General features: G+C 34.0%; 1 protein-coding gene across 1 annotated transcript in view; it reads left to right on the forward strand.

Annotated features, from left to right (window-relative positions):
• The first annotated feature begins 230 nt into the window (after nt 1-230).
• Nucleotides 231-11,048, forward strand: part of LOC113505990 — a 13,345-nt gene continuing 2,527 nt past the window's right edge. The window contains exon 1 of the mRNA XM_026888856.1: nt 231-1,272. Within this exon, the coding sequence (XP_026744657.1) occupies nt 231-1,272 (1,042 nt within the window). The remainder of the gene's footprint in view (nt 1,273-11,048) is intronic.

Consider the following 11,048-nt stretch of genomic DNA (forward strand, 5'->3'; position numbering starts at 1 on the left):
CCACACTATTAGAACAAGCAACTGGCCTCATCTAGATGGACTGATCCTAGCTGACCCAAACTATTTCAAGCCCGGCGCAATTGATCTCCTCCTAGGTGTCGACGTGTATGTCCAAATAATAGAAAATGAACTAATCGAGGGTCCGCCCGGGTCACCAAAAAACAACCCTTGGGTGGATTCTATTCGGTAAAATTGAAGATACAACAAAACAAAAGGAGTCAATTCTCGTCATGCATCACCAGATTATAGTAGAAGACTTCTTAAAAACACTTTGGGAAGTAGATCAAGATACAAAGAGAAAATATACAAAGGAAGAAAAACAATGCGAAAAATTCTACGAAGAAAGTTACACAAGAGACAGTAGCGGCAGATACATTGTCAGACTCCCTTTCCGTACAAAAGAACCTATATCACCGGGTGGAAATACAAGAGAGATAGCAATGAAGCGATTAATTCAACAGGAAAAAAGACTGCAACAAACACCAGAGTTCAAGAAAGAATATGATGAGGTACTAGAAGAATATTTAGTAATGGGACACATGACAGAGATACCAATAGAAGAAATCAGCAAACGTTCTGTCTATCTACCGCATCACGCCGTCATAAGAGCTGATAAAGAAACGACTAAAATCAGAGTAGTATTCGATGCGTCTTGCAAATACAACAACGGTGTATCTTTAAATGATGAGCTTATGACAGGACCCGTATTGCAAGAAGATATGAGGAGCATATTTATGAGATGGCGGATGCATAAGATATGCTTCGCAAGTGACGTTATAAAGATGTATAGAATGATTAGGTTAGACAAACGAGATACCGACTACCACAGAATACTTTGGCGTCGCAAAAACATACAATCAGAAGTCAGTACGAAATCAGAAGAAAATATACAAACAAACAGAGAGGACTCTAGCAATCTTGCGGAAGTCAAGGATTACAGATTAAATACAGTCACATTTGGGACAGCATCTGCCCCATACCTCGCAGTTAAAACGTTGATGAAGCTTGCAGAAGATGAGGGCCACCTCTATTCAGATGCTGCTAAGATAATTCGAGAAGATTTCTACGTAGACGATTTGATTTCGGGTTGTGACACTGCAGAAAAAGCAATAGACATCAGCAAGCAAATAATTACTATCCTTCAACGAGGCGGTTTTGAACTCCAGAAATGGGCTTCTGACGATAACAAGTTTTTGAAATCTATAGATGCGAGTAAAATCACAACAAAAGCGAATCTAGACATTAAATTAGACGGCATCATTAAGGCTCTGGGTTTGTCATGGAATTTCGGAGAAGACGAATTTCGTTACCAACTCCAATTAGAACCGATAGCATCAACCATTACAAAAAGAACAATTCTGTCAGATTTACAAAAAATATTTGACCCACTGGGGTGGATAGCACCCAGTGGCGTGCAATCCATAGAGACAAAAAGACACTGCCTACCCTGAGAAATTCAGATATTATAGGTACATAATTACTATCCATAAAATAAACTTACCCGGTGCCAGTTTTTGTAAAATTTCAAGACAAATTGCTTTGTCTAAGTTTACTGCAAGTTCTACTGGCATTTTATTATTTGGGAATGGTCTGGCTGTCAGTAGAGCAGATATTATTGATTGTGTTGATTTAATGTTAAAATTAAGTGATAAAAATAAATGTAAATTTATATTCTGTGCACTGCCCTACTCTAATTGTTTAACTTATGAGCAGAACATGCACATTTATAATTTGAATTTATTGATTTATAACATTACATGGCCTAACCGAAATTCGATATTGTACTTTGATACAAATAAGTTTTCTAGGTCCTTCAAACTGACTCAATACAGTATGTATTTGTCACGTAATTGTAAGCGACGAATTGCTAAATTATTAGCATATAATATACCAGATTCTGGTACTCATGTACCCAAGAATTTTGATAAAAGTTAGTAATTGTACTAACAATTTCTTTACATCTAGCTGTTTAAACAGCAATTAGAGACAACGGGGAAGTTGCATGGATTGAAAGTTATTCATCAAAACATGCAAGGTCTCTCCGGCAAAGAATTAGAATTAAGTTTATTTATTGAAAATTACGATGTTCAGGTGTTATGTTTAACTGAACACTGGTTAAAAGACTACGAGGTGGCGGTATTTAATAGCGTCCATTATTCCATACAGAGTGCGTTTGTAAGAAAGAGTGCTATTCGCGGAGGGTCACTTATTATTGTTTCAAACGAAATTAAAAGTAAAGAACGTCCTGATATTGTTAACCTTTCTGTCGAGCGCACTATTGAACTGTCCTGTGTGGAACTAGAGCAATACATAATAATTTGTGTGTACAGACCCCCTTCAAGTGATTTTAATTTATTCGAGTCTGTTATGGAAGATTCGCTTTCTAAAGTTAAATGTAATAATAAACAAGTTATAGTTTGTGGGGACTTCAATGTAAATATTCTAGAATTAGCTCCAATTTCTATCCGACTTTTGAACTTGTTCAAGTCCTTTAATTTAAAGAATCTTTTTTGCGAACCAACTAGGTTTACGGCCTCTTCTGCAACTTGCATAGATAATATATTTAGTAGTTGTGAAGCAAATAAAACATTACTCTTAACTGATATTACTTCTGACCACTGTGGCCAACTTGCTTGTTTTCCCCAGTTACTTTTTAATAAATTTATTAAGGTGGTCAGTAGACCTTACACAGCGCATCGTTGTTCCCGTTTTAAAAACAATATCAAGTCCAAATTGCGGCCATCACTTTTGGACTCCTCTAACCCTAATGCCGCTTATGGAGCATTTTTTAATGTAGTTAAAAGCGAGTTTGACGTAACTTTTAAGTGTAAAACTAGGCAAGTCAAGTGCAGTTCTGCTGCCTCATTTAACCAATGGGCCACTACTGGTATCTACAAGAGTCGAAGTAGGCTGTATGAGTTATATGGCATGAAAAAATATAAATTTGACACAGATTTTATAGATTATGTTAGAAATTATTCAAAAAATTTTAAGAAGGTTTGTAACTCTGCTAAGTCTAAGTATATCAGCGAAAAATAAAAAACTCTTTAAATAAAGTAAAAGCCACGTGGAATATTATTAATCAAGAAACTGGCAAAGCTACGAAACGTGACAATAACTTAGAGATTTTAACCAACAATAAATTAGTTACTGAAGCTAATGAAATCGCCACTATTTTCAATAATTTTTTTGCTGATATACCAATAACAACAACGAGTGCTTTAAAATCATCATCACTTGATGCAAAAAACTTATTACGAAATTGCGTGCCCAGCTGTGATTCTTCTTTTAGTTTCGAATATGTGACTCCATTAGACATTACCAATGTTTTTAAATCACTTAGTCAAAAGAAAACCGAAGATCTTTGGGGCTTCTCGGTTAAACTCCTAAGTAACATAATAAACATTGTTGCACCCTCTTTAGCCGTCGTCTTTAATAAATGCGTAGACGTAGGTGTCTTCCCGGACTTAATGAAGCATAGTAAAGTCATGCCGTTATTTAAGGCAGGTAGTAGAAGTGATATTAGTAATTTCAGACCTATATCAATTTTACCAGCGTTCAGCAAGATTTTTGAAAAAATAATGTTAAAACAACTTCTACATTATTTCAATGACAAGACCCTCTTACATAGCGAGCAATACGGTTTTACAAAGGGACGTTCAACTACCGATGCCGGTGTAGCTTTACTAAAACACATCTACGAAGCTTGGGAGAACTCTCAGAACGCTATTGGCGTGTTCTGTGACCTTTCAAAGGCATTCGGTTGCGTCCGGCACGACTCATTAATATGCAAACTCGAATATCAAATCAAATCAAATCATTTATTCATTTGCGAATATGGGTACATAGAAGTTCTTAAATATTATAATACTGCACATTGACCATATCCCACCTACAAAGGCATGCAAACTACACAATTTTAAAAATCACTGCAGACATAAAACATTGTTTTGTTAAATCTAAATCTTATACAATCTTAAGTTATCCTCTAGGTATTCTGCCACATTGTAATATGCTTTTCTTAATAATAATATCTTGACACTAATCTTAAATCTATCTATATTTGTTATTTCCCGAACGGATTTTGGTAAATGGTTATAGATACGTGGAGCCATACATAAAATGCTTTTGTTAAATAGTGCTGTCTTGTTTTCTGGTAAACTTATATTATAATTTAATCTTTGGCTTTTTAACTTTTTGAAGTAGTGCATGTTTTTTCTAACGAACATTAAAACCTCTAATATGTATATGCATGGTAGTGTGAGTATACTTAATTCTAAAAATGATGGCTTACAACTCTCTGTTTGCTTAATATTGGTAATGGCTCGAATACATTTCTTTTGCGCTTTAAAGGCAGCTTCTTTATCAGTGGAGTTGCCCCAAAAAATAACACAGTACTTTAAAAGTGGTGCAACATAGCCGTGATATGCTGTAATTAAAGTTGACCTATTGACCATTTGCCTACGTATATACAATGCATAAGAGTATTTATTTAATTTAGAGCATAGCTGTTGAATATGATGTTTGAAGTTTAAATTATTATCTATATTTACACCTAGGAACTTTGTGGCATTTACTTCATTTATATTTTCATTTTTGTAAATAATGTTCATGTTTGTAATTTTATTAACTTTGTTTCTAAATGTCATGAGATTAGTTTTGCCAAGATTAATATGTAAATTATTTGCTTCTAACCAATCTATAATATTGTTTAGAGTCGTATTAATGTCTGATTCCATTTGCAATCTGTTGTCGCCGGTGAAAAGGATTGTACTATCATCAGCAAATAAAACTGTGTTGTATTTTGTTATCTTAGGAAGGTCGTTTATATGTATATATAATAAAGAGAAGTGGACCAAGTACACTCCCTTGTGGAACACCTGATGTAACCATTCTACATGCTGATGAGTAGTGTACTATTTTTTTTACATATGGACATACTCTAGTCACTTGAGTTATTTGTGTTCTATTTGATAAGTAAGATTTGATTAATTCATGAATATTCCCTCTGACCCCGTAGGCGCATAACTTATCAAGCAAAATTTGGTGATTTACATAATCGAAGGCCTTTGTAAGGTCCATATATAGTGCACAGGTTTGCTTACCCTTATCCATTTGGGTGTATGTAGTTTGGAGAAAATTATATACAGCTATGTCAATTGACTTGTTTTTGCGAAAACCAACTTGCTCACTACAAAATAGATTATTTGCCTCAAAATATTTATAAATGCTATCATGTATAACTTTCTCAAATATCTTTGATAAAACTGGCACTAGAGCTATTGGGCGATAACAGCTCATGTCGTATATGTCCTTTTTCTTAAATAGTGGCTTTATCACTGTTAACTTTAACTTACTCGGAAATTCTCCCTTTAAAATACTAAGGTTAATTATATGACTCAGAATATGTGACAGTTTTACAGAAACATGTTTCAGAATTTTGGTTGATAAATTATCATAGCCGGTACTATTTGTATTCTTTAAATTTCTAATTATGTCATCAACATCTTGTGGTATAGTCGGAAACATAAACATTGACCTTGATTCAGGCTGAATATGGTATTTAGTGTGATTTGGTAAAGAACTTGTGTCTTGATCTATGTAAAAGTTATTAAAATGGTTAGCGATTTCTTCAGGGTCAATTATTGAATTACCATTGACAGTTATTTCTTGGATTTGATCTTTTGGTAAATTGGTTTTATTAGCATTGATTATCTTCCAAGTAGCTTGTGATTTATTACGAGCAGATTTAATGTATTCATCATTACGAGACTTTTGGGTAAGCTTGATAATACGATTTAATAATAATAATAATAAATAATAAATAAATGCGGACAACATCACATACATTGTTCTGAATCCAAAGTAAGTTGCTAAAGCACTTGTGTTATGGAATTCAGATACAACGAAGGTACCACAAACACCCAGACCCGAGACAATGTACAAATGTGAATTTTTTACATTGACCCGACCGGGGGATCGAACCCGGACCTCAGAGCTAGCGACACCTTGAAACCGGTGCGTACGCCACTCGACCACGGAGGTCGTCAGCGATTTAATCGTGATGATAATGATACGAAACTAGACTTGTTGGACTCCGTTGGTTTTTTCCTATATTCCCATAAAAGCTCCCTTTTACGTTTGCAGCATACTTTAAGACCCTTTGTATCCATTTCGGTCGTGACTTGGCAAATATTTTTATTTCTATTGTTGGAAAACAGAGATATAGAACAGGCAAAAAAGGTCATAAAATTCATTAAATGCTACATTTGGTTCAGAGCTCTCAAAAACATCAGTAAATCTGAGGGGAATTTATGCATTCTTTAAATTTATTAATATTTTCTTTAGAATAATCACGTTTTTCCATATTCCACGATTTAAGAATAAAACTAGCTCTGATTGGACATTTGAGCATCTGCGCTGTGTGGTCTGATAATGCTAGTTCAGTGACCTTTGCTGTACATCCTTTGATGTTAAATATTATGTTATCAATACATGTCTTACTTGGACAATCGTGTCGGTTCTTTAATGCCTAATTTTAAATTATAACTTTCTATAATTTGCCGAAATGTAGTTGATTCATATGTTTTTTGAGCATATTAATGTTGAAGTCACCGCAAACTATTACTCTTTTTTTATTGTAACAAAATCGTCTTAAAAGAGAATTGATATTTGAAAAAGAAATTATTTATATCTTCTGCACTCGATCTCGGGGGCCTATAGATGCAAATTATTAATATTTTATGTTCAGTTAATTCTATACCTGAGCATTCAATGATGTTTCAATCGAATATTTACTAATTTCATGTAATGGAATATATTGTAGAGATTTTTTTACCAGGATACAAGATCCACCGCGTCGGTTTTTTCTACAAAAACAAGAACCCAGTTTATACTGAATGTTTAAAATACTTAAGTCATTTAAAATCATATTGTGTTCTGTAACGCACAAGACATCTATAGGTGTTCGTTCATTATCAAAAGTTAATGATAAGAGATCGGACTTGGCGATTAAGCCATTTATATTTTGGTGCAATATTGTTAGGTAATTATAGACGCAAAAGCTGATTTGAAGTAGAAGTTAGGTTCTCATTTTGTAATGTCTGCGAAAAATTATTATTTATTTTATTATTTACCAAAGAGACCTGAGGACTTATATTATTATTTACTTTTTTAAAATAGTAAGGTATTGTTCCTGGATTGCATTGATTAGTTTTATTATCTGTAAGTGTAGTTTTGGTTGTGTTAATATCGTTAGAATTTACATAACAAGCATCTAAATAATTAATATATTTTTTTAATTTTTGAAAAATTATATAAATCCCGAAATTGTTTATTTTGCCCGTATTTTTGGAGAACATGGCATATGTGTATTTTAGGTGTTTATTAGAATCAAATATGAACGCATATTCGAAAATTTCGTTACTTAAATGTAGATGATGGTTAAATGCTTCAACTCTCTTATTAAACAGAATTACATTGTTATGCAGTTTAAAATTAGGGGCGCAGATAATGACATTAGTATGTGTTATTGTTTCGAGCTTACTCTTCATGTAGTTAACTAATTTTTCGTAGTTTGTGGATACAAGAAAGTCCTTCTCACCTATAAGAATTATACAATAATCTTCAAAAGTGTAATTTAAAACCTTAATTTCCAATGTTGATAGAAGATCCGATAAACTTGCATTTGGCATGCAGTAATGACATATTTTTGCATTCTCAAAAGTATGTTCCGCAGTTTCTAAGATATTATTAACATTATTGCTACTTATTATACAATATTTTTTGAGGATTCTTCTTTCATAAATACTTGAGTAACATTGTTTAGTTGATTTTGAAATGCGTTGAGAAAACGATGCGTCCTCTGTGTTTGGCAGATTCTTCGAAGCCTCAGGCATATTAGCTGCAGTGTTGTTTAAATCATATTCAGTTGACGGTAATGTAGGTGACAGTAGTGCGGAACATTTTGGTGGTGTACTACATCTTTTATTTCGTTGTTCTTCCATTGTTTCTGTTATTAATGAAGTTTTAAGGTCTTGGTTTTCGGAGCGTAAATGTTTTATTTCTTCTTGAGCATTCGTTAATTGAAGTATGAGGGATTCTATTTGAAGCTTGAGTTGACAAATTTGCTCACTTTCGTCGTCCGTTAGGTCTTCATTTAATTTCAAAGATGTGTTAGTAGCGCCATCTAGCGTTGCCCCACTCATATCATTATATTCCTCACTTTGTGATATTGGTGAGTGATTTGTAGACCTTGTTTTGCTGGTTCTAAACGTGATATTTTCAAAGAAATTCATTCTTATAACTGGTATAGAAATTTAATAATACGAAAAGAGATTTCAAATTTTACTTGGTTTCGAACGTGCGACCAGTTGATCGATGACCATCAGTAGAAGTAAAAAGCGGACCTCAAATTCACTTGACCATCACAACATTAATAAAGTAGCTCAAATTTTCCTTCCTATAGTTGAGGTTTATTTCCAAACAATGACGGTTAATGGAAAAAACGAATTTGCATTTATGAATTGTAAACAACTTTTCAAATTATTTGGTAAATTTATAAATGTTTGTTATTTCACTCAATACGACGATTTTAATGTTCGGATAGTACTGTATAACTGTTTTGCGGGTTTTAATGAGTTGTTCAAGTTAATTTCACTTCATAAACAACAGGTAATAGCGGTTGCAATTCAAATTACTGTATGAATCACTTTGGCACTTATTTTTCGATTTTTCACTGTTACTATTATTTTATCACTATGATTCGTTTATTGTTTTATAATGTTTGTAAATAAGGGGTTTTTTATGAAAGTTAAACTTTGTTTTAGTTTGAAAACAGTCACTTTTTGTATTGTTTTGTCATTGCTCACAAAAATTTAAAGTTTTTTTTTTTTCTTATATTTCCACTTTTTCTGTACATTAACACTTACACAATTACTGTGACTTAATAACTACTGAAAGTTTTATGTATGGACTAAGTTTCATACACTTTTATGCACTATTTATATTTTTAAAGGGTTTTTATTTACGGAGCACTTTCACTTTACGTTTGTCCACGTGCAGCGCCACCTAGCGATTATGGTATCAAAAATAGATCACTGGATTTAATTAATTCCTATTTGAGTGATAGGGTCCAATGTGTAGATGTTAATGGTAATAAGTCCACTGGACTACCTGTGAAACTAGGGGTACCCCAAGGTTCAATACTCGGCCCATTTTTATTTTTAGTTTATATTAATGACTTACCATTCTCTTTAAAAGGCATATGTGACGTTGTGCTGTTTGCAGACGATACTTCTTTAATATTTAAAGTTAACAGAAACAGAAATGACTTTAAAGAAGTAAATAGTGCACTTACTCGGGTCACACATTGGTTTTCAGTTAATAATTTAGTTTTGAATGCCAAAAAAACCAAATGTGTTAAATTCGCGATGCCTAATGTTAAGAATCTTGGGCCAGATATTGTTATAAATAATGAAGTGCTAGAGACTGTAGAATCAACGGTTTTTCTCGGCATTACAGTTGATGCAAAATTAAAATGGACGGCGCATATTGCTTACCTGGCGAATAAACTCAGCTCTGCCGCTTATGCGGTTAGAAAAGTTAGGCAGATTACTGACGTGGACACAGCTCGTCTTGTTTATTTCAGCTACTTCCACAGCGTTATGTCCTATGGCATACTTCTGTGGGGTAAGGCGGCTGATATCGAAGCGATATTCGTCTTACAAAAGCGAGCTGTCAGATCCATTTATCAGCTAGGCTCTAGAGTTTCTCTTAGGGAGCGGTTTAAAGAGATGCCTCATTTTAACGGTAGCATCCCAATTTATTTTAGATAATATACTATTGATACGAAAAAATCTTCACTTTTACTCGAAAAACAGTGATATACATAGTATAAATACACGGAATAAACATAAGTTAATTGGTACATCGCACCGTTTACACAGGGTACACAACTCATTTGTGGGATTTAGTGTTCGCCTCTACAATAAACTACCTCTCACTTTATTGGAACTGCCTTTTAGCTCATTTAAAACAACCATTAAGGATAAACTATGCAAGAAGGCTTATTATACAATAAATGATTATTTAAATGATAAAAATAGTTGGTCGCCGTGATTTACACAGACGGTTTAGTGTGGATTAATGTTTGACGTGTATGATTAGTATGTAATTTGATAGACATACTCTATGTGTGTAACATTGTGTTACCTATTTTGTTTTATTTTTAGTATAATTATACGCATACACGTATATATTATTTTTTTCAAATTTTGACATGTATAATTTTATTAATTATAAAATTCAATGATGTAGCAATTTATGCCACCTCCGTGTTCAGGGCTGTGCCAGGTAAATCAACGTTTGGGGTATTTCTTTCTTTGAGTTTTATTTTATTAGCCGGCAGCAGATACGTCATGCTCCCTTAGTCGTCACTGCCTGCGGTGGCGTCTTGGGTCGGGTCACCTCCTTCCCTCAAATATGGCGAGGGAGGTGATGGCTGACCCTTGCGTCATACTCGTGAACGGGTGCTGCTTGCGGTGACTGGTCGGTCTGCTGACCTTGGCCTTTGTACTTACAGTTAAATTTCGTATTGGATTAGACACTTTATTTGTTATTGTTCTGTATAATAATAATAATAATTTTGTAATGGGAATGACAGCGTGCTGCTGGGGAGTTTGTTGCACCGTTTCTTCTCTCACAGCAAAAGCACTTAGGAAGCGGTGATGGGTGGGCGAAACTGGGTGCTGTCCAATGTAACTTGACCTTCAAAAAGTGCTACTTAGTAGCCTAATTTGAATAAATGAATTTTGATTTTGATTTTGATTTTGAAACAATATTCGTAAAACACGTATCAGCGCCATCTATCTATTACACGTTGTAACATAATCTATCAAGGGAGGATTATCAATATTTCAAAATTAGTACACTTTTTTGCCGAAGTGCGCCACCGCTGCACCGTTTTCCCGTTGGAAAGACACTTCAACTCGATGTCTCAGTGACGTAGGTACTTTAAGCATGTGTGCGTGTGACAGACTCGTAGTCAT

This window comes from Trichoplusia ni, chromosome 28 (genome assembly GCF_003590095.1).
Source record: "Trichoplusia ni isolate ovarian cell line Hi5 chromosome 28, tn1, whole genome shotgun sequence".
NCBI lineage: Eukaryota > Metazoa > Arthropoda > Insecta > Lepidoptera > Noctuidae > Trichoplusia > Trichoplusia ni.